Source organism: Podarcis melisellensis (genome assembly GCF_964234715.1).
Source record: "Podarcis melisellensis genome assembly, chromosome: Z".
NCBI classification, from domain to species: domain Eukaryota; kingdom Metazoa; phylum Chordata; class Lepidosauria; order Squamata; family Lacertidae; genus Podarcis; species Podarcis melisellensis.
This window is the reverse complement of record NC_138547.1, coordinates 27,966,945-27,991,907: the sequence shown is the minus strand read 5'-3', so window position 1 is coordinate 27,991,907 and position 24,963 is coordinate 27,966,945. Positions and strand designations below refer to the sequence as shown.

The window sequence follows — 24,963 nt, the reverse complement described above, 5'->3', positions numbered from 1 at the left end:
CCCCCTTACTTACCCCCTCCTCCTCCTCCTTTTCTTTCCTCCCACATCACTGGGGACTGTTGACAGATGTTCCCTAATCTCTACTGCCATGTCCCCCTATAAACAAAGCTACTCTGACGTTGTTGCCAACTGCATCTGGAATATCCCAATGTTCTCCTGCCAATCATTTCTCTCTCATGCTGGTTTTGGAAGCCCATACTATCAAACCCTGTATTTCCGACAACTGTTTCTTCATTGAAATTGTGTTCTTCCAACGGAAAGGAAGCACAACACAGATGCAGGGGAGAAGCCACAGCTCAGAGGTAGAGCATGTGCCAGGCCCCAGGTTGAACTCCCAGCATCTCCAGGTGGGGCTGGAAATGTTCCATCCCTGGAACCCTGTGTAGACAATACTGACCCAGATGGACCATGGTCTGACTCAGTATAAGGCAGCTTCCTATGTCTTCCTATAGCAGAGGAAGAAGGTGCTATTCATAACTCTTTTATTTTGAGGCTGCCACACAAAGCTATAAAAATTATGCCCCCTCCAATCTTGTTTTATGTCTGCTGCTTCCTCAAACAGGATTTTCTTGCTTTTTTAGATACTAATTAGATACTGTGAGTTTTATGCAGGAAATATGACAAGAAATTATAGTTGGGCAGCTGGTGGAAATGCAAACACTTAGGAATACATAGACTGCTATATCCATTTCTATGTGCATGGAAAGAGAGAGAGAGAGAGAGGGTGGGAGAGAGAGATTGGTTTAGTGTTTGGCATATCTTCACAGATGTCTAATGTTGGCAGATGGCTTTTGTTATACCTTGCTGAGCAATGCCAAGTTGACTCATAAACAGAGGACCCAGATGTCTTATGACTATCACAGACAGTTTAGGAACAGGAGTTGTCTGTAAAGTATGAATACATCAATAGACAGCCAATGTCAGCATCCAGCATTCTCATGCCACAATTAGGGTCCCGATAAGGCCTCACTGCTAATGCCTGCCCTGGGTCCTTGTTCCTTCCAGCTGCCCTTCCTTCTTCTCTCTCACTTTTCATTCTTTCAAACTTATTTAAATTTATTTATTTGATTATTCAGTAGCAACAACCAAATAAAGCATGTATGGTACAACCTAAAACATAATCAGACAGTGCAAGCGTGTTGTGCCTTATTAGCCTAATAAGTCCTTCCAGAGAGTGTTGTGAATCTGTGGTGTCAGATCTGCAATGAACATTCAAACCTGCACATCTGCACTTGATACAGGAAGCAGGTGATGGGAGTTCATGAACCTGTATTGATTTTTTTTTAAAAAAGCATCTCTTAACCTCTCCCAGTCAGCTCACTCTAAACACAAAAACAGACAAACCCACAAAAGTTATGAAAATCATGGTTTTATACAACCCCAAAATATAATCAGTACCTGCAGTTAGTAACTTCACTGATTAAAAACATAATATTTGATGTTTTTTAATTTCTTTTTGCTTTTAATTTGTTTTAACTCTTTATGATTTTATTGTTTGATTTCATGGTTTTATATTGTAGTATACCATGTGATATATCTCTATGATATAGTGGCAGATAAAGATGTAAACAAACAAATAAAACCTAGGAAACTGGTTCCTACCAAGGCCACATCTGCACCATACATTTAAAACACTATGATACCATGTTAAACAGTCATAGCTTTGCCCATAGAATTCTGGGAGTTGCAGAGAGTTGTTAAAGGTAAAGGTAAAGGGACCCCTGACCCTTAGGTCTAGTCGTGGCCGACTGGGGTTGTGGCACTCATCTCACTTTACTGGCCGAGGGAGCCGGCGTACAGCTTCTGGGACATGTGGCCAGCATGACTAAGCCGCTTCTGGCGAACCAGAACAGCACACAGAAACGCCATTTACCTTCCCGCTGGAGCGGTACCTATTTATCTACTTGCACTTTGGCATGCTTTCGAACTGCTAGGTGGGCAGGAGCAGGGAGTGAGCAATGGGAGCTCACCCCATCGCGGGGATTCAAACCGCTGACCTTCTGATCGGCAAGTCCTAGTCTCTGTGGTTTAACCCACAGCGCCACCTGCGTCCTTTAGAGAGTTGTTAGGAGACCCCTATTCCTTCACAGAAGTACAGTGCCCAGAGCTTCCCCTGAAGAAGAATGAATTGTTAAGCCACTTTTGGAATTGTAGCTCTGTTAGAGGAATAGGGGTCTCCTAACAACACTCAGCACTTGCAACAAACTACAGCTCCCATAAGTCTTTGAGGGAAGACATGATTGTTTAAAGTGGCATACCATACTGCTTTAAATATATGGTTCAGATGTGACCAAACTCAGACCATTGGTCCATCTAGTTCAGTATTGTCAATACTGACAGGCAGCAGCTATCCAGGATTTCAGGTAGGGAGTCTTTCCGAATCCTACTTGAAGATATCAGGGCCAGCCCACCCATGAGGAAAGGTGAGGCAAAATGTGCCTTGGGCTGCAAGATCCACAGGGGCAGCAGATATGGTCTCCAATGAACACATTGCCTGCCTGCTGCTGCTATAGTGGCAGCGATAGCTGCAATGCACTCCTTGGAGATTGGATTTGCCATCTCCTCAGCATTACCCTCAATAAGAGGCAGCGCTGGTCTCCTCTCCCACCTTTGTTCCTGATGTAGATCTTCACTCATCCTTTCTTCCGTGGCAGGAGGTGGGGGCATCATTTTGTGATTTGCCACAGGTGCCAAAATGTCTTGAGCCAGCCCTGATTAAACTTGGGCCCTTCTGCATTCAGAGCAGTTGCTCTACCACTGAGCTACAGTATGTGGCCCTTCCTTAGGCCAACTGCTGCCTTAAACCAAATCAGTCCATTGGTCCACCTAGCTCTGTTCTGCCTGGCAGCTGCTCTCCAAGGTCTCAGACACACATCTTTCCCAGCCCCACCTGAAGATTCTCAGCTTCTTTTGTTTTTAGAAACCATCAGCTTCTTTACAGCAAAACTTGGAATGTAAGTTTAAAGGGATGTACATGAAAGGAGCGGGGGTGGTTATGAAAAGCAAGCAAATATTCCTTATTTTCTCATAGAACAATGTACTAAATTACTGTACAATGTTTTGATCAGTAGCTTCCTCCCTGAATTATCACAACATTATGCCTCTTCCTTCCCCTTCCATTAATGCTTGGCATATTATATTAATGAATCCCGGAGCGGTTTCATTCTCTCCCAACCCCTTATTTACAGATAACCCCCGTGGTGGGTTGCTAGAGCTTTGAGCTGTAGTGTCTTCCTTTGCAAATATAATTATATATGTACAGTGGTACCTCAATTTACAAACTTAATCCGTTCCAGAAGTCTGTTCTTAAACCAAAGCCATTCTTAAACCGAGGCGCACTTTCCCTAATGAGGCCTCCCACCGCCGGTGCCCTTCCACTGTTTGGCTTCTGTTCGTAGACCAAGGTAAAGTTCTCTAACTGGAACACTAATTCTGGTTTTGTGGAGTTCATATACCAAATAGTTCGTAAACAGGGCTGTTCTTAAACCAAGGTACCACTGTATTACAAACTGAGAATTCATCTATGAATCTGATGCAAAAATGAATCAGTCTGCTAAGATATCTATAACCATCTTAGGGGTCATTCAAGCACATATTCATGATAAACAAAGCAACTGTCTGGTGTTGGAGATATTTGCCTGCCAAATGGGATTTGCATATCTTTTGAAGTGGTAAAATGGTCCTCACAGCACAGCAGACTCTTGCTCATATTTTCCCTGTAAAATATACTTTTTTAAAAAAGGATGGGGAGGTAAATACATTCTCTCTTCAGCTCCAAGTCCTAATCAATTAAAGCACTGGCTAGCTCATGCTCAGAATGGATTTCATAGTGTATTACAGCTGCATTTTCTGCTTTATCTCAGCCAGGAATAAAAAGTATGTGTTGCTGTGATGAAACTCTCAGTTTTGCAACAGGGTGATCTGCTGTGACTTTCACATGAACAAAGGCAAACCAAGATCAAATCGAGTTACATGTGACTTTTGTTAATCCACTTTTTTCAAGGAAGGGTATGTTATTTTGGAGGAGAAGCATTCACAGTGCCCTAATCTAGAATGTTCTCTGGGTCTGGATAGTAGTCCCGTGCTGTTTTACTGCTGAAAAGCACCACCTCCCTGACTGATATTTGCTTCTGCAGGTACTGTTTGAAGTAAACAGGGCTTTGAAGGGGATAAATGTAAACTTTAAAATTAATAACTTCCCTTTGATACAGGGGTAAGTGACCTTATATGGGGGCCTATGGACCTAATGTCCATCTGGGCAAGCTTCTAGGGGCCACATGCCAGGGGTTGGTGGGGCCAGAAGCAAATGTTAGCAGGGAAATAATGCTAATTTTATTTTTTTAAAAAAAATATTTATTAAAGTTTCAAAAAGGGTTACAGAAAAAAAGGTTACAAAGTAGGAAAGAGGAAAAAAGAAAAAAGGGGGAAAGAAAAAAATACAAAAAATAGATCACAGTTAAAAACAAATCAATCTTTTCATGTCTTATCTTTCATTTGCTTGTTTCCCTGACCTCCTCACACCTCCCTTTTTTGTATTCCAGTTCAATTAGTTAATTCAGCAAATCCTTTCCCTCCTTGTTTTTATCTTAATCCTTTACCTTAATGTATTATAACTTTACCTTCTCACCTAATAACAATCCATTTTTACATACTCCTTTATAACATTACTGCCAAAACCACTTAACTTCATTCCGACATAATTCTAACTTTTCTTAATTTTGCAGTATTTATCTAAGTAGTCTTTAAATTTCTTCCAATCTTCTTCCACCAACTCTTCTCCCTGGTCTCGGATTCTGCCAGTCATTTCCGCCAGTTCCATATAGTCCATAACTTTCATCTGCCATTCTTCCAGGGTGGGTAGATCTTGTGTCTTCCAATACTTTGCGATGAGTATTCTTGCTGCTGTTGTGGCATACATAAAAAAAGTTCTATCCTTCTTTAACACCAATTGGCCGACCATGCCCAGGAGAAAGGCCTCTGGTTTCTTCAGGAAGGTATATTTCAATACCCTTTTCATTTCATTATATATCATCTCCCAGAAAGCCTTAATCCTTGGGCATGTCCACCAAAGGTGAAAGAATGTACCTTCATTTTCTTTACATTTCCAACATTTATTATCGGGCAAATGGTAAATTTTTGCTACCTTGACTGGTGTCATGTACCACCTGTATATCATTTTCATAATATTCTCTTTTAAGGCATTACATGCCGTAAATTTCATACCTGTGGTCCATAACTGTTCCCAGTCAGCCAACATAATGTTATGTCCAACATCTTGTGCCCATTTTATCATAGCAAATTTCACCGTTTCATCCTGAGTATTCCATTTCAACAGCAAGTTATACATTCTTGATAGTATCTTAGTTTTGGGATCTAACAGTTCTGTTTCCAATTTTGATTTTTCCACCTGGAAGCCAATTTTCTTGTCTAAATTGTAGGCCTCCCTTATTTGATGGAAATGATGCTAATTTTACCACTGAATAGTAGGCTAGCTTTCACATACGCTCTGTCCTCCATCCAGGCACATTTCCCACCCTGTGTCAGGTGACTTCAGAATCCCTAACTATATCAACTAACTCAGGGGTCAGCAAACTTTTTCAGCAGGGGGCCACTGTCCTTCAGACCTGGTGGGGGGGCCAGACTATATTGGGGGGGATGAATTCCTATGCCCCACAAATAACCCAGAGGTGCATTTTAAATAAAAGCACACATGCTACTCATGTAAAAACACCAGGCAGGCCCCACAAATAACCCAGAGATGTATCTTAAATAAAGGGGCACATTCTACTCATGTAAAAACACACTGATTCCTGAACTGTCCGCGGGCCAGATTGAGAAGGTGATTGGGCTTGATCCAGCCCCCGGGCCTTAGTTTGCCTACCCATGAACTGCACAGCTAAGGATGCCTAATTCATCCCCTTTACCAAATTGTGGGCCAGCATCTGACATCAGTGTGCAGCACCTGCCTCAAGAAATCCACTCTAAAGACATTGGTATTTAGCTCCTGACATACTACTCAGAATATATAAAGATGTATCAGGATTGATCCCTGTCATCTCCACGAATGGCTGGGAAATACCCTTCCCTGGAACCCCAAAGAGCAGCTGCCCAAGGGGTGTGGTGCTCATCTTGCTTTCAGGTTGAGGGAGCCGGTGCTTGTCCACAGACAGCTTTCTGGGCCATGTGGCCAGCATGACTAAACCACTTTGCCTTACCTATGTACCTTTGAAATCAGGCTCGCTCAGAAGAAATTCTGTCTTCCTGCCCCTGTCAACAAGCAAACTGAGAGTGAACGGAGACCCGGGTGGTGTGGAACATGTTCTCAGCCTCCTGACCAGGGTGAATATCAAAACAGTCATCTGACTGCTGTGGTCTTATGATGCCTCAGACTGTCAGAAGTGGTCTACTGCATACGAACAACTTCAAAGGAAAGAGTTATGTGATCCTGGAGACCTCTGGTGTGATGTTAATGAAGTGTTTTCAGAAAATGGAACAAGAAAGAAATTGCACCCTTGCTTTCCAGGAAATGCTACTCATGCAAATGGGGGGGGGGGTTTGCTTGTGTGTGGTGTGTCTTGCTTGCGTTGTTTATGCTGCTGTTTTGGAAACTATCAACAGAACAAGTTCAGGGCCAGCCATTCTTACTAACATCCTCCTTTTGATTCAATTTAAAACGAAGCTTTCAATTCATATTGACACAGTTCTTTGTCTGGAGATTCTGTTCCAATCCTATAATATACATATATGTAACTTCTGAGTAACAGCTAAATGCCATACATCACTAAGACCCAGTTTGTATATTACGAGAGTGGTGGCTTCCTCCATCACTACATACCACCTTTCATATCCTTCAGCAAAACACAAATCTGGTCTTGCTTAGCCACCAAATTCCATGGGTATGACCTGCAACAAAATGTTGCAGCATGGAGTGCTCCTGTTCAGGGTTCCAGCCAGACATGTCCTTTTTCAGAATTATTCATTGAACTTCATCCCTCCCACCCCCACCTTCTCAGTTTGTCATTCCCCTCCAGCCAGAGGTATAGTGTGGGGGGGGCAGGGGTGGTGGTGCCCCAGAGGCTATTTTTTTTGGGGGGGGGGGTAGGTGCATTCCTCACAATGCCCTTCCAATCCTGCAGAGCTGGCAGGGTGCCATGAGTTGTTGTGTCCTTCTCAGCTACCCTCCAGCTGGAGGGTGCTGAGAGGACACAGCAGACATGCATCCTGCCAACCCCACACCGCTTTTGCAAGTCTTGCAAAGTGGTGGTAGGATTGCAGGGCGTTGTTAATGTACCCCTCAAAGCAGGGCATTGGCTTGCCAGGCTTCCCACTGCACAGTTGTACCCCTGTGAACCTTGATATTTCCCTGAGTTTGCTGATATACCTCCTTTGTGCACAAATGGTTCCATTTTGGATAGACAATAGTCTGGTGTGTGTGTTCTGGATCCAGCTAAATATCAGCTCCTGAGTCAAACTGGGCAGATTCGGGTCAACCAAGGAGACCACATGAGAACTTGTTTTTTATTGATGTCCTGCCTCTTTCAGGATTCAGCTACCCAGAATCAGATTCATTAACTTGTATCTAGTCATCAGACCATCATAAAATAAAAGCTTGTAACAGTGTGAAAGCTACACAGGGTGACATCAATAGTTATCTCAGAAACATCTTAAATTTAAGATGTCAATTTTCTTGGCAGACATGTCCCTATAAAAAGGGGGGGGAGGAAAGTTCCTATTTTAGCAAATATTAAAGTGAAATGGGATGCAATAAAATGAATTTATGCAAATCTGAATAAAATTATGTAAAACCTTAATGAATAAAAGTATAAAGCAAACAAAATGTTCCGAAACTCCCTGAGCGTTTTCTCTCAATTTTCTCTTCTCAGCAGTTACTGCAGAACTATATAAACACATCACTCTCACTGTGCACTTGTGCACTTAAACTAATGTTTCTGTTTTTGCCCATTTTGCTAACAATAGTTCTTTGTTAGAGAAAGTGGGGGGACCCAGTTTCCTGTAAGCTGCCCAAACTGTGAATCCATTTTCCTAAGCTTTTCCCCTCTTGCTATGAATGCATAATTGGTTATTTGTACACACACAAACACACACAGAGCAAACATACATATGCATTCCTCTCAATACACACACACACACACACACACACACACACACAGTCTTGCCATTTGTAAATCTCCATCTTAGCAAATGATCTCTAGATAAATCTATAGAGCAAAGGTGTTAAATTACCTTTTTTAAAAAAACAAAAACAAAAAAACCCCCACCATCTAGGTTTACAGCTTTTGGCAAACAATGACAGCCTTGCATTTTACGTGAGAAAACTGACCACAGCTCTTGGCTTGCCAAACTGCAAACAGAAAGGTTGTAAGCTTTGGCAGTGAGTTGCCCTCCAAAAGAGAGAGAGGGAGAAAGAGGAAGCATTATGCTCAGGTTAGAGACAGCTTATGTATGAGCATCCTGGAGACGATCCAGTTGCAAACCAATTTTCCTTCCTTACTTTCAACTTTCCATTAAGAAGACTAGACTGTGGTTTGTTCCAAGGACATGAAAGAAACACACCCCTTTAAAAAACACACACAAAAAACACCCCCCAAACCTGTCAAGGTGTCTGCTAGGAGAACATGAAACTCTCTGGAATCATGTGCAATGCAGACACCCCTCCCTCCCTCCCTCTTCTTTACTTTCAACTTTGGCCTACTAGGCGCTCTGCTTTTTCTGTACATTTAGAGCAGCTTTGCTACTTTCATTAACTCAGAACAGGGTTTTGGCACCAGCAGAGCTCAAGCTTTGGCATGTAACTCAAGAATCACATATGCATGAAAAGAAGAGAGGGGTGTGTGTGGAAAGGCTATTTAACAGTGGGATTTATACACAGAGAGTGGTGGCATCAGGGATGCATCCAACCAAGCCCTACTCAGAGCAGACCCACTGCAATTAAGTAGACCCACTGATTTAAATTGGTCTACCCTGAGGAGGACTTAGCTGGGTGAAACCCTCAAGTCTTTTTGTTTCCTCTCATTCAGGGTTGAACTGCAGTTTCCATTTAGGTTTTGCCTGTGATAAAACCACCAGGGATAATACTCAAACTTTTCCTCCCTACAGTAAATCTATAGGCTTCACTGCTGCCAAACACTTTCAAGGCAATTGAGAATGGGAGCAATTGACTCCTGCTTCCAGGCTGCTGAACTTGTTCAGTTCTAGGAATGAGAGTTTAAAATTGCTGAGGTGACATTCACAGCATACATTTAAAGCGCTACAATACTGCTTTAAACAGGCATGGCTCCCCCCAAAGAATTCTGGGAGCTGTAGTTTGTTAAGGGTGCTGAGAGTTGCTAGGAACTCCCAGAATCCTTTTGCGGGAAGCCATGATTGTTTAAAGTGCCACAAGAATGCTTTAAATGTATGGTGCAAATGTAGCCTGAGAGCCAGTAGGGTTTTGTCGTCCTCCAACCTGACACCCTTCAGCTGTTTTAGGTTACAATTCCAATCAGCTGGATGGGATGGGGGAAGTTGCCTTACTACTGCTACTATGGTCATTATTAATGAATGAACTTGTCCCTCACTTGTGACACAAAAGCTCTCCAAGTGACTTAGAACCTATTTAAAGCGTTGTTGTTGTTGTTTAGTCGTGTCCAACTCTTCGTGACCCCAAGGACCAGAGCACGCCAGGCACTTCTGTCTTCCACTGCCTCCCGCAGTTTGGTCAAACTCATGCTGGTAGCTTCGAAAACACTGTCCAACCATCTCTTTCTCTTTAAAGCATAAGCATGGCTAAAGATGCATCATCATATGAACACATTCACATAACATGCAGAGCTTTTCCAGCTGTGGGAAAGGGTCTCTTTTTCCCAGGGAAAAGCAGCTGGGCAAACAGTGGTATGGATAAAATAAAATGCATGCTATTTAAAATAACATAAAATTCTGTGGTAGTATGCTTTATATGTTGTTCATTTACATATTTTAATTAAAAGTATTACCATGCTGCCCTATAATAATTTTCAGGTTGGTTTGCAACGAAGTAAACACAACATTTAACAACAACGGCATTATTATACTGCTTACTAAACCAGCTGTGCTGGCAAGGCAGGGTAGTACACTTCGGTGTGAACACAGAGCTCTTTGCTCCCGGCAAGGATTCCTTTGTAACTTCAAAGCCTGTAATGACAACAGGTATCATATGTGCACCCAGAGTCCCAGCTCCCTGCCTTTGAGGTGATAGGCATGGCTCAGTGATGAGAACACATGTTTTCCATGTACAAATTCTCCCAAAGACAGTCTCAGATACCTCCAGTTAAAATTTTTATTTTTGGTTCTCCGTTGTCCCAGGCAGAGATCTGCTCCAGGAATCCCTCCCCCACTTAGGCACAGTTGACTCAGTTTTGACTGTGTATATGTGTGGTGCTGGGAGATAATTAAATAATTCATTTCAAATCCAGAAATGTCAAGAGAGCTGGAGAGTCCTTGGGGCTCACAAGGAGGCCCTCCCTGGAGCCCAAAGAGGACATCAGAAAGGGTAGAGGAAGCCCTGAAGAGACCTGAGGCGCAGCGGAGCTTTCTTTAGGCTGCTCAGCCTCCCCGCCTAACAGCTGATTTGCGAGGTAGCATAGCAGCTGAAGTCCAAGAATATTTGGAAAGCCACAGGTTCCCCACCCCCACTGCTCTATGGAGCAGGGCTGAGTCAGTTCTCAGCCTGGGCTCTGGAGAAGCATTGGCTTTCTAGAAGGGGCAGCACCAAAGACAAATGGGTCCTTGACCTAACTCCGTGCAAAGAATCTTCTTGGGCCTTTCCTCTTGTAAACTAGCCCGTGGTAACATACCACTTGTTATCACCTGCCTATTCTGCCTATTCTGCCATTGAGGACTTCTTGGATCATTCTTTGTCTAGCCCCTTCCCTTTGACCTTACCACCTTAGAAAAGAAGAAACTAGGCACAATTCACCCAAAATTTAGTACTGTTATTCAGGGCTTTTTTTCCAGCTGGAACTCAGACCTTGGCACCGGCACCTCTCAGGTGAGTGCCATTGCCATTCTAAGAGAACGAGGTAGGTGTTCATGGTGAGTTCCGGCACCTCTTTTTCTAGAAAAATAGAAAAGTATATTAAATTGCAAAATTATTTCACAATAATTTACTTTTGGGATTTAAAACTTTATGATCAGTATGTCCCCAACCAAACTCAGTCAGAGAGAGTGAGAGGGGTAAGGCTTCAAAAATCACAGGAATATGTTCTCACATTCCTCCCAAGCACCCTCAGATTTAACCTCTGTAGGTTGAATGTGAAATGTTCAGGTTTGAGTAAAACAAACAAAGAGATAATTGTAAGAATTTGAGTAATGTGAGCAGAAGCAAGAATTGCTGTTGGGACATGCCCATCCTGGGGATATCTGTATATTCTTGCACCTGCAGTGCAAGAAGACCCCAATTCAAATGCACAATGAGCTCACTTACCCTGCTATAATTATTTTTTGAGTAGCAGATACTGTTGTTACTTCTTATGGTATGCTATTTGATTATCTGGTTTAATTATGTCTTTTACTGGTATATGGTAGTATTTTATAATTTCTCTTCATGAAATTGTGCTCCAGACTGAAAAAAGGGCAGGATGGTAGCAAATTAATTAATGTGGAGGTAATAATATACAGGTGTACCTTTAGTTTTAATGCTTGTGTACTTGTGTTTAATACTTGCAAACCACCAAGAAACCTATTTGGGTCCTTTCCTAAACCATTCCGAAGCTGAATAATGACCAGTTCCTCCAACCAACTGGCACTGTTGGGAGAATCTGAAAGAACACCTTCCTCCACATATTTCACGCTGCCCTTTGATGCCACCAGAGGATGCTTCAGAGCTACACTACACTAATTGCCAAAATTAGTGTAGATTCAAAGCAAGACTCACTGGAAGGCAAGAAATACATAGAAAAATAACTTACTAGAATGCCAAATTTTGGAAATAACAAGAAATAATCGGCTGTAGTTTTTAAAAAGAACAACCCCAACGCAAAGTGAAATATTTTATTATTTCATAGCTTCAAAAGCAAGTCATACAAAAGGACAGTGTTATTTGAGTTAAGATATGATGAGAAGGTTTCCGAAGGCAGAATGAGCACCCAGCAGGCAGCGTACATACGTATACACACATATATAAAACGCTTCCCTGTGGTTCTCATCTCTCATCCCCATTCCCTTCACCCAGACAGTGAGTTATGTAGAGTTTCCTCTGAAGTCCAATTCTCAGCCTCCTGTCAGTGCAAAAATCTCAGACTCAGAAATTTGATTCTGATGTCAGCTCTCCCCCCTTTGTAATAGCTTGGTCGCTCATCTCATCCTGCATCACCGGTAGCGCAATCTTTGTTAAGGGAGTTTCAGTTTTGAAAAGAGAGTCAGTTTTGAGGTGGGGGGTTATGTAGAAAGATTTCTGGAAAGACTCTGATGTGAAGTAGTAGATGAAAGGGTCAAAGCAGCAGTTCAGAGTGGCGATGCACAGCGTGATTGGATAGAATGTCCTCGCAAATCTCTCCAAGAAACAATTTGCTATGGCTTGAGAACGCACGAGGGCATACAAGAAAAGGATGGAGTTGTAAGGCACAAAACACACCAGGAAGATGGCCAAATGTACAACAATCATCTTCAGCACTTTCTCTTTGTTGGTGCCAATCTGGGAAAGCGTGGCAGGTTTCCGGAGGGTCCTCAGGACCAGTGATGAACAAATGAGGTTGAGCAGCAAGGGAATAAGAAAGCCAACCACTTCAATAAATATTGTAATTTTGGACAAGTAGGTCTTCCATATGCTTTTGGAAAAGCCTTCAAAGCACGTTGTACTAGTGTTGTAAGTGTTGGTGGTGGAGAACAAGGATGCTGAGATCCCTCCGCTTAGGACGAGAATCCACACACCCATGCACACGATCGCTGTATTCTTCCTTGTCCTAATGGTGCGAGATCGGAACGGGTATACAATGGCGAGGAAGCGGTCAACACTGATGCATGTTAGGAACAGCATACTCCCGTAGATGTTGGTCAGGAAGGCTGTCCCTGAGATCCTGCACAAAAGGTCTCCAAAGGGCCAGTGCCTGTTGAAGTTGTAGAAGATCTTGAATGGAAGAGTGAAGACGAAGAGTAAGTCGGAGACCACCAGGTTGGTCATGAAAATGGTGGTCTCAGATCGCATATTGATGCGGCAGCAGAATACGAACAAGGAAGCACAGTTGGTGATCAAGCCAAGGATGAACACCATGCTGTAGACAGCTCCATAGAGGTTGTACTTGAAGGAATCGTCCGTCATGCATGTGTGGTTGTTGCTGTGATTCCCCATTACAGCTCTGCACTTTGCAAAGCCAAATTAAGTGGAATCCATGCAATGAAAGTCAGGAAGCCCTGCTCACCTTAAGGAGCATATTCCAGTGATATTGATTGAATGCTTGTTGCCACACACATGTGATGGGTGCCATTCTCCTGGGGAAAACCAGAAAGGAAAAAGCAATCAGTTTTCAAATACTTAGTCTAAGTACCTTCCAATTCATATAAAACATCCCCCAAATAATCATGGGAAGTTAGTTACAGGTGCTAAGGAGACTCTCCTCCTCCTCAAAGAGTTCCCTGGTAAGAGGGATTGACTGTTAAACCACTCTGGGATCTGATTCTGTGGGGGGAATAGAGGTCTCCTCACAACTCACAGATGGGACACGGGTGGCGCTGTGGGTTAAACCACAGAGCCTAGGGCTTGCCGAACTGAAGGTCGGCGGTTCGAATCCCTGCGATGGGGTGAGCGCCCGTTGCTCGGTCCCTTAGCTCCTGCCCACCTAGCAGTTCAAAAGCACGTCAAAGTGCAAGTAGATAAATAGGTACCGCTCCGGTGGGAAGGTAAACGGCGTTTCCGTGTGCTGTTCTGGTTCACCAGAAGCGGCTTAGTCATGCTGGCCACATGACCCAGAAGCTGTACACCAGCTCCCTCTACTAATAAAGCGAGATGACCACAACCCCAGAGTTGGTCACGACTGGACCTAATGGTCAGGGGGTCACAACTCACAGCACCCTTAGCAAACAACACCTCCCAGGATTCTTTTTGAGGAAGAAGACATGGTTGATTAAAGCGGTATGATATTGTGCGGATGGGGGCCAGACTCTCTGGACCGAATCCAACTAAATCATACTCAGAATAGACCCGCTGAAATCTATGGACTTACATTAGTCGTGTCTACTGATTTCAATGGGTTTTCTCTGTGTATGAGTTGGATTCAAGCATACACGCTGGCTGGGGCCAACAGGTGTTGTGGTCCAGTGATATCTGGAGAACAACAGTGTGAGGAATGATGCTGTATTCCAGGAGGAGGGAACCTTGGGCAGGGAACCTAATCAACATTTCTGGTCTCTTTCTCTGGCCCTCAGAAGTCTTCCAACCACATCACCTCAACAAACCACTCCTAATCACCCAGTCCTTCAATGTTGTTTTTCACATGCTCTTGGCTGGAATGTATCCTTGAACTCTGATAATCCCTCTTGCTTGCCTGCATAGAGGATGGAGAGGGGAATGTGAGTTAGCCTATTGTAGAAAGATGAAATTTGCATTTGTAGCTCCAAAATCACTTTTCCCTCTGGCCTTGCCCACTGCTGACTCCTGGGAAGTTACCCTGAAGGGAATATGGCCCTTGTGCTGTATAGCATGTGTGCATTTTTTAAAAAAAATCCAGTTATTTCCTGTTTCACCTGTGTGTTCTTTGCCTTCTAAAGCAGTTGTCATTTCAAAGAACATTTCTAGGTTCTATTATATTTGGTGTCTGACATAGTACTTGGTTCTATTTGGGGAAGGACCACAGCGAGCCGGAAAGAGCATGTTTTGCAGGTTAAACCTCAAAGTCATCTCCATGTCGTGCTGTCTGACACTGTCTGACAGTGCTGGGAATATTACGCTGAAAAGAGTCAGCTTAAAGAAAGCAGGGGACTCATGGAAACTTCAGTTTTGGCAAACGAAAGTATCCAAGGATGCAGAGCTTGATCTTTGTCCCTGGGGTGGGCAGGTAAGTCACATGCAGATAAAGCATGCAATAGCCATCACTGGCAGAAGGGGGGTTTGGGGCCCCTGCAGAATGGCTACAGGATGCAAACATCTGCAGTGGGAGAAACAGCAGACATTCCAGCGGCGTGTGTCCTGTTGTAATACATGATCTAACATCTGACCCAGGATGCTTTTGACAAAAGGAACCATTAGTCAGGAGCCTGGAACCACATCAAATGACAAATTCCTCCTCTTTTTGTATGGCTTCAGAAACAGCAAATCTTAGGCAATTTAAACAGTTCTCTGGGAAAATTCAAATAGTTTTGCTTCAGTTCTGAAGTAGGAGGCATATAAAAGGAAAGGCACACACTTGCAGTGTTCTCTGACACTCTGCCCAATAGCTTATTTTGCTTCTGTAATTCAGATCCAACAAGTCTTCAAGGTACAATCTGTATTAAACTTATATGTGGAGCCAGGAAATAACAAATACAGTGAAACCTTGGTTTTTGAAGGCAATCCGTTCTGGAAGACCGTTCGACTTCCAAAACATTTGAAAACTGAAGCAGGCATTTCCGGAAGCATTTATGTCTGGAAAACTCAATACAGAAGCCATGTGGCATGTTCAGCTTCCAAAAAGCATTCATAAACCAAAGCAGTTACTTCCAGGTTTTCGGCATTTGAAAGCTGAAACATTCAACTTTTGAGACGTCTGAAAACCAAGGTACCACTGTACTTATCTTGCACTTATGTCCTTCCCCCTCTTTAAAATTCAAGAACAAGCTAAATCTGATAGAATAACAGCATGCAGTTTGGTCCTCTATGTGTTTACTCAGAAGAACGTCCCACTAAATCCAATGGAATTTATTTCCTAATCAGTTTGCTTAAGATTGCTACAATCTTAAACATGCTGATTTGGAAGGAAATCTTAACTAAGTCCTACCCAGACTTCAATTAGCCATGCCCCTTAATTTCAATGGATTTACTCTAAATAGGGCTAGAGTTGGATACAATCCAATGGACTCAGAGGGACATAAGGTAAAGGAACCCCTGACCATTAGGTCCAGTCGTGGCCAACTCTGGGGCTGCGGCGCTCATCTCGCTTTATTGGTTGAGGGAGCCGGCGTACAGCTTCTGGGTCATGTGGCCAGCATGACTAAGCCTCTTCTGGCGAACCAGAGCAGCACACGGAAATGCCGTTTACCTTCCCACCGGAGCAGTACCTATTTATCTACTTGCACTTTGACATGCTTTTGAACTGCTAGGTTGGCAGGAGCAGGGACTGAGCAACGGGAGCTCACCTTGTCGCGGAGATTCGAACCGCCGACCTTCTGATCGGCAAGCCCTAGGCTCTGTGGTTTAACCCACAGCGCCACCCGTGTCCCATTCCTGTATTTACACAGAGGGGCATACCTCTGTGTAAAAATATGCAGCATCACACTGCATGAGTACGGGTTGTAAACTATGAAGCTGCTCCTCACTTCGGCCTCATTGTTTACCCTTCGTAAAGTTCCAGCGGCCCCAATGGTCAGAAATGTTGGTGAGACACAGGTTTCCCATCGCTGCATCAAGAACACCAGCCAACCGTACAGAGTGCACATTACTGTAATGGTATGTATGACATGCACACTGTACATCTGCATCAGGCATAGGCAAACCCGGCTCTCCAGATGTTTTGGAACTACAACTCCCACCATCCCAAGCTAACAGGACTAGTGGTCAGGGATGCTGGGAGTTGTAGTCCCAAAACATCTGGAGGGCCGAGTTTGCCTATGCCTGATCTGCATCCTCCAACCTTTGGCTATCAGATGTTTTGGACTACAACTCCCATCAGCCCTTGTCAGAATGGCCAATTGTCAGGTGTTATAAGCGTTGAGCTCCATAGACCTGTAAAATATTCATTGTTCATGTCAGTGGAGGGGTGATAGCTCTATACAGGAATAATGATATTAACAGCAATATGGTATAGTATTACAGTATTGGAGAAGACCTAGAAAGACCTGGGTTCAAGCTCAAGCCAGCCATGAAGCTTACTGGGTGACCTCAGGGAATCATCTTAGCCGATAAGCTGAGTGATCAGATAATTCAGAGGATCACACAATTGGAAGGAACCACAGGGATCATCTAGTCCCTCCCTACAATGCAGGAATCTTTCACCCAACGTGGGGCTTGGACCCACAACCCTGAGATTAAGAGTCTCGTGCTCTATCAACTAAGCTATCTTTCAATGTATCTCTCAATATAACCCAAGTTCCCTACTATCATAAGAACCCCCATTGTTGACCGTGGTCCCATCTGCTGTTTACATTTAAAGCACTATTATATCCCTTTAAGGGACACAGGATGCACTGTGGGTTAAACCAGAGCGAGCCTAGGACTTGCCAATCAGAAGGTCGGCGGTTCGAATCTTCACGACGGGGTGAGCTCCCGTTGCTCAGTCCCTGCTCCTGCCAACCTAGCAGTTCGAAAGCACCCCAAACAGTGCAAGTAGATAAATAGGTACTGCTCTGGCGGGAAGGTAAACGGTGTTTCCGCGTGCTGCTCTGGTTTGCCAGAAGCGGCTTAGTCCTGCTGGCCACATGACCCGGAAGCTGTACGCGGCTGCCTCGGCCAGTAAAGGGAGATGAGCGCCGCAACCCCAGAGTCGGTCACGACTGGACCTAATGGTCGGGGTCCCTTTACCTTTACCTTGATATACCTTTAGAACACCTGTGGCTCCTCCACACCACACCAAATCCTGGGACCTATACTTCTTAAGGGTGCTGAGAGTTGTTAGGAGATCTGTCTTCACCTCAAAGAGTTGCAATTCACAAAGTTCCCTGGGAAGAGGGATTGACTGTTAAACTCAATGCTTTTTTCTGGGGGGACACAGGGGGACGCATACCCCTAAACATTTTGTGAATCTAAGTTTGGCCTCATTGAGGGGCATTATTTCAATATGAGTAGGAAAATGAGAGTACCCATAAGCATTTTTTTAGGGGGGTGGTAAAACTACTCTGGAAACTTTAGCTCTGTGGTGGGAATAGGGGTCTCCTCTAACCACTTTCTTCACCCTTAAAAAACTGCAGTTCTTTGAACCTACCATTTAATGTAACTGTGTTATAATACATGCTGCATATGGAGCCTTTATTTCTCCAAAAATCCAAAAAGCAACACTGCAACAGTGAGGAATATAGCTTATTAGGATTAAAAAAAATAATCACATTTTTTCAGATTAATCAAACTTGTGTTCTGATGATCTCAAGATGCTCACTCATTTCCTTGTGACCTTTCAGTCAATCAATTTAAAAGTACTGTTGCTTTTGTGTGCATGTATATTCACCCAATGGATCAATGCAGGAACTTGCAATTTTTAATAAAAGAAAAAGAAACCTTTTTATGCATAAGCCTATTTCTTTCTTTTTAACAGCTTCATTTAAAAGGGGGGGGGAGATTCCCAATCTTGCTGGTTATGCATCTAAATTTGGGCTCAGCTTTATGAGTACTTGCATTTACGCAGACTAAAAACATAAATTTGCATATGTCCAGTTGAATAAATATGTGCATTAGTTATATAAAACAAACCCCAGCTGCCCTACCGCTCTTACCTTTTTGGTTTCTGCAGGCTGTGCATTCGAAAGGAAATAAATATTACACTGAAAAGCTGGTTCTCAAAGGACTTGCTGACAAATCATCCTTAGATTTGCCACACACAACTCTCATCTGGACTCTCTTACACTGATGAAAAAAGGCCCGTTATTCCATTTGTACTACTTTTGTTAAGGACTTACCTGCACTTGTTTTTTATTTCCTTGTTGTTCCAATGAGTGGCTGGAAAACTTTTGCCAAGGAAAATTTGCAAATTTGGTAAGCAGAGTTTGTGACCTACCAAATCAAACATAACTCTCCTAGCCCACATCTCCCACCCCTAGTTTCAGATAGGACAGAGACACAAACACGAGATTTCCAAATGTCCAATCACTCCTTCAAATACCAAACTCAAGTAGTTGAGTGACACCAGAAGGGGAGTCAGAGGTCACATCTGCACTATACATTTAAAGCAGTATTATACTATTTCTAACTGCCTGACTCCTGTGAGAACATAATGCTGGAGTACTAGACGATTCTTTGGTCTGATCCAGCAGGGCTTTTCTTATGTTTTAAAGGGATTTCTTTAAACTAAGGATTCTTTTCTTTGCTAAGGTAATTATGCCATTTGCATTGTTGCGCACATAGAAAATGTGTACATTTTTAAAATACGATTTATCATAGTTGGTAAACAAAATGTAATCCATTATTGACATTGATACCCCATTAATCCTTCAGATGGCTGATGATTTCGAAACACACACTATATAAAACACACTATATAAAAACACACACACACATATCATCAATGTACATGGTGCTTTACAGAACACAAGAACAGCAGACCTCTGCCCCAAGGAACTTACAGGGAGGCAAGTGGAGGCAGCAGTAATCAGGGAACAAGTATCTCTCTTCTTCCCACAATTCTGATGCAGCTTGCTTCTATCGCCCCACCCCCACCCACTCATTTCCAGATAGCTAGGAGAGAAAATAACTATGCAGCACCAGAATACAAGATAAAATTCATGTCTGGTCTGCCCATTGCAAGCTGCATCATGGTTCTCAAAACCATTCATTAAGGCCAGCAATTCCAAAGCAAACAGTCTAATATTAATGCCACTCACAGCTATCCTATGAATTCTGTGTGTTGAAGATTAAGGTAATCTGGAATTGGTAACCATCCAGATAGTCAATTCTATCTCCTTAAATCCTTCTGAATTAAAGACAGTTACAACAGCCAAGTAACTTTATCCATCTTCCACCATTTCCCCTTGCTTGACTACTCACTAGCAAAACTGAATGTTCACAGAAATTCAATACAATATGACCATTGCAATGGTAATACACCCCCCTTTTTCTTAAAGGAAAAGGAGAGAGAAAGCATTTGATTCCTCCACCTGAAATGCAAGCAACTGAGTTTACCAAGTGACTTACAAGCTAGGAACACAGGAAAGCTACCTTATACCAAGTCCATCTAGCTCAGTATTATATAGACAGAGTGACAGCTGTTCTCTAAGGCTTCAGTCAAGGGACATACCAGGAACTACCTGGAGATGCCTGGGATTGAACTTGGGACCCTCTGCATGCAAACCAGATGATCTACCACTGCACTATGGTCCTTCCCCTAGGAAAGAGGTCTGCTTTAGAAGTAGAAGAGGAAACCAAGATATTCTCTGAAATCAATCTGGGTTTCTTGCTCATTTTTGGCTATTTCTGCAAGCTCTGAAATCAATCCAGAGCAATCCAGTTAGCTTCCTGTTTTATTCCCTGCAGTTCACTAACTAAGGAGAAAAGCAATGAAGAATACCCAGACATGAGGATATCCTGAGCAGATTTTGAACTCTGAACTTCCCCATCCTTCTAGTTCCACCATCCATTGTATTTATATACAATGAGAAATTATTTATATTAAACATAACATACTTTGAGCAGAAATAACCCTTCTGATGCTCAGTAGTTTGACAGCATTATAGATAACCAGCTGGTGTCGCTCAGGAATTCTAAGCCAAAAAATCAGTGCTGTTTGGAAAGGTTCAGTCTGCCATCTTAATTCAAATTCATCACCCAACAGCACCCAAAAACAGATGGAAACCTGTGTGCATGCTATTGTGTTTTGGGAACGGGAGCCTGGCAATGAGGCTATCAATGACCACTAGTCACAATGGTTAAATATAGCCTTTAAGATCCATGCTTCCGAATACCAGGTAGTGTGGGTCAACAGTGGGGAGAGAGCTATTGCTCTCATCATGACCTCCTTGTGGGTGTCTGATCAACATCTGGTTGGCTTCTGTGACCATATGACTTCTGGGCCTGATGAACCTTTGGTTTCTATCAAGGCTTTGTGCATGTGATGAGATGCTTTGAGGCTACACAGCAGTTCAAGATGGGACCCATCTTTGTTACTTGTATCAGGCACTCAGGACAGATTTGGGATACTGGGTTGTATTCTATGTTAGTTATAGAGTGGACAAATTGAAATTAGTTGACCTGACTAGCTTAGGCCAGTTAATTTCAATGGGTCCGTTCTGAGCAGAACTTAGTTGGATATAACCTGCTGCTAAAATACTTGGCACCTCGTTGCTTAACAGTGAACTGATGGAGGTAGTCTTGCACTTGGGTTGAACCCACACCATACATTTAAAGCACATGGTTTTCACCAAAGAATCCCAGGAACTGTAGTTTCTTAAGGGTGCTGAGAACTGTAGCTCTGTAAATTATAGTTTCAGGCTTCATACGCAATTAGTATATACTACATTTACTCACAATCCAGCCATTCATTCATTCATTCATTCATTCATTTCTGAGATTTGTATCTATCAATATTCGTATTATCAGTGTAATACAATAAAATACTGTAATCCACTGATAATACAAACATTGAAATATACAAATCCCAGAAATGAATGAAGAAATGGGCAGAACTCTGGCTAGATCCTCAGTTAAGCATTCCTAAACAACTTACTAGGGAATAAAGGAGCATTACATTTCAAAACATTTATTACATTTCTATTTTTCTTGTTTTTGCTTCAGTTGTGCTTTATGATACTCTGATTTTATCTGACCATTGGAATGACAACAACTCACTGGATAGTAGCTGTTATCATGCACCTAAGTGGACTCACGCAGATGAAAGAAAAATCAAGTGTCCAGATCTATTGCCTGTTTAATCATACTTTACACAGAAATAAAGATATGATTTAAAACAAGGTAAGTTTCACAATAACAGGAATGTCTTTTGAGTGCTGAAATGTAAAATGTAAAAATGTAGACACCCCAAACTACTGTTTAATGTTGACCCATGGAGTTAAAACTAAAATCTGTGCTTTTCTAAAAGGATTTAGCATTTTAGCTGCAGAGAAGATGGCCAAAGCACTATGTAAATGTATGTGTTTGTGCCAACTTACACTAAAAATGCAGAAATGTAAAGCAGTCAACAAGTGTGGGGGGCAATACCAAACCTCCATTTTTAAAAAACAGAAAAAGAATATTTAATGGAATTTAAAGAGAAGGAGGCTATGGGGGTGTGGTGTGATGACTGAAGCCCCATTCAATGATCACAATCAGAAAACGTGCACTGTGGTATCTTTTTACTGCAAGCAAACACGGATTTGCAGAAACTTTGGAACTAAAAGCACTCTCAAAAGAAGAAAGGCAGTTTTGTTTTGCTACATCAAGGTGAGAAGATTCGTGGGCCTCCTATAAAAACTGTTGCTTAAAAGTCTCACACATGAAAGCAGAAAGATTACACCCCCCACGACCCCTGCCGAAATAAATTAGTCGTCTTACCGGTTTCAGGAGCCTTAGATCAGAACCCTTGGCATGTCTACTCAGAAGTAAGTACCGCCGAGAGCAGAGGGGCTTATCGCCAGAAAGGTGTGGCTGGAAATGATCGTCTGATGCCGCACTTACCGTACCTTGTTGCACACCCCACTGAACTCAACAGAACTTACTTCTGAGTAGATATGCCTAGGATCACGCTGTGTGACACACACCGGATCAGGCCTCACTAGGAAATGTTTGAAACCACAGGAAAAGGACAGTGGTGGTGAACAGAAATTTTATTCGTTTGTTATTTATAGGCGCTTCTTCACCTCTCTAGGCGACGTACTAGAAATCTGGTCACCTTTTTTTAAAAGGCGAAATTAACAATGAATTCAAAGAAACAAACGGAAAAGTCAACTTACACAGCAAAGACCACCTTCCCAAGGTGGGGTGATCAGCGCCACGGACTACTTCCAGATCCAGCCAGGCTGTAGGTCCGAGTTAGAAGCTTCCTGCCGCCCGGCGTTGCAATACACAGATCTGTTCCATGTTGTTTCGGTGACACTTTGGAGCCGGATCCCAAAAACAAAACTATTTGCGCCTTCCAGAAACGCACAGATTATCTTCAAAAACAGAGAAGCAGGCAGAGGCGCTCGCTGAGCAAACCCTCCAAGCCTTTGTTTAAAGGGCTGGCGGCGGGCGGCGAAACCTCCTCTTTGGAGATGGGCTCTTGCGCCCCGCTTCCAATCCCTGAGCCCGAGTTGTGAGCGTCGTGCGCGCGGAGAAGCAGGGGGAGGGCGGGGGGGAACAATCTCCCAATAGAAGGCATTTCTGATTGGATGGCGAGCAATTCTAAGCAGCCCAGGGCTCCGCCCCGTCCTTTGGGTTCCCATGAGGTGGCCAATGGCTGCAAGCGGGTGGGAGCTCTCTCTTTCGGAAAGCCTTTTTGGTCAGAGAAAGGAGGGGGGTTCTGCTTTCCCAGGCAAGGACGAGCTGAGTTTCAAAAGGTCCGATTTTGACAATGGAGGAGGGGTCGCTTCCTGTGCGAAAGGGTGGTGGGCGATGCAGTCGGAGAGAGGGGCTGCTGGCAGGGGAGTCCTTGCTAGAGACTTGAATAACAAAAGAGTCGCATCGGGTTTGATTATTCGAATGTGGAAGGAACGGGTTGTAGGAAACTTACAGAAGAGCAGAATGAAAGAGCGTTTAGAAGAGGATTTGGGCAAATTAATGGAGGCTAAGCCTATCAGTGGCAACTAATCATGGTCGCTCAATTCCCAGTGGGGAATTGCGAGTGGGGAAGAGTCCTGTGGCGCTCAGATCCTGCTTTCGGATTTCTCTTGACCACTGCAAGATAACATGATAGCTGGACTAGATGGGCCTTTGGTCTGATTCAGGAAAGCTCTTCTAATATTCTGAAGTCACTGCATCTTGTCACAGCAAGTTACATAGCTTAACTATGTGCTGTGGGGGGAGGAAAATACTTCATTTTGTCTGTCCTGAATCTTCCCACTGTAGGAGATTTATTGGATAATACCAGGTTTTAGTATTATGAAAGGCAAAGAAAAGCTTCATTCTGTCTGGCAACTCTGCAGTTATACACCTTTTGTCATTCCCAACCCTTTGCAAATGGGTCAACCCACAGACTACAGAGAATGAATGAAAAAAGAGGGCTGTGTGCTATAATCAGCTGAATCTGTGGTTTAATCAACTGAAACTTCCATTATCCAGAAGGGGTGAATTTTAGCCAATGGGGTCAAATTGTAATAGGAAAAGGAACGCTTTTCTTCTCCCTACAGCTGTCACCCCTCACCCCAGAATGTAAACAACCCACTGAAGATTACTCAGTTCCTTCCACTGTGGGGGCAGGAGGGGGGGAAGCAGGAGCACCACACAAGCAAACAAACAGCCCTTTCTGTTTCTCTTCTACAGGCTCTGTGTGCCCTTGCCATGCAGCGCCTAGCTGCAGCCCAGTGGCTCCTATCCAGTGGACTCAAGCAGTTTCCTGAATCTAACACCAGCATTAGCTTGTAAAAAGAAAGAAAGAAAGAAGGGGAAAACACAACCCCACATAGATTGGCTGGCCCCCTGTGTCTCAATCCCGTAAATGAACATCGTTTTCTATAAACTGTATTAATCATTCATTGATAGCCTAGGCAAAGAAGTTCTGAGCTATCCAATTTATAGTGGAGGTTTGGTGAGATTTTGAATACATGGCTCAAGAACATAGCCTATTGACATGGCATCATGAGCATGGGGAGGCGTACGTTTTCTGGCAAGTTATGAATGGTGACTTTGCTGTGACTGCCACAGCTAGGGACGATAATTTGAGCTACATGACATTTAACCTCTCCAGACCCATTTCCCTTTTAGATGGCTGAGTGAACTTGCTGTGTTCACACCCAGGAGGCTGAATCCACCTATGCAGAAGTATTGGATATACCACTCCAGACTGCTTGAAGGGAGTTGCATACCTCAAGTGGGTTCTGAAAATACCTAAAATGTGGCATGTTGGTGAGATCATTTCCAGCTGCTGCTTCTTTTGCCTGTGAGTCGGTAGCGGCTGGTGCCTATTGGGTCTGGTAGGTCAGAAAGCAAGGAGACTGACAGTAGATGGAGCCAGAGAGCCAGAGCCA

At 43.3% G+C, this 24,963-nt stretch overlaps 1 protein-coding gene and 1 long non-coding RNA gene across 3 annotated transcripts in view; one reads left to right on the top strand and one right to left on the bottom strand.

Annotated features, from left to right (window-relative positions):
- LOC309362094 overlaps positions 1–24,963 on the top strand; it is a 255,680-nt gene that overhangs the window by 134,408 nt on the left and 96,309 nt on the right. The window lies entirely within an intron of this gene.
- Positions 12,014–23,114, bottom strand: LPAR4 (lysophosphatidic acid receptor 4). Of its 2 annotated transcripts, XM_081897462.1 has the most exons (3): positions 22,753–23,114; positions 18,589–18,606; positions 12,014–13,464 (listed from the first exon to the last, which is right to left on the bottom strand). In XM_081897462.1, the coding sequence occupies exon 3, from the start codon at positions 13,322–13,324 to the stop codon at positions 12,278–12,280; it is 1,047 nt and encodes a 348-aa protein (XP_081753588.1). In that variant the 5' UTR covers positions 13,325–13,464; positions 18,589–18,606; positions 22,753–23,114; the 3' UTR covers positions 12,014–12,277. The 2 variants fall into 2 exon arrangements, with proteins under 2 accessions (XP_081753588.1, XP_081753587.1); XM_081897461.1 differs by lacking the exon at positions 18,589–18,606 and having other exon boundaries at positions 22,753–23,113.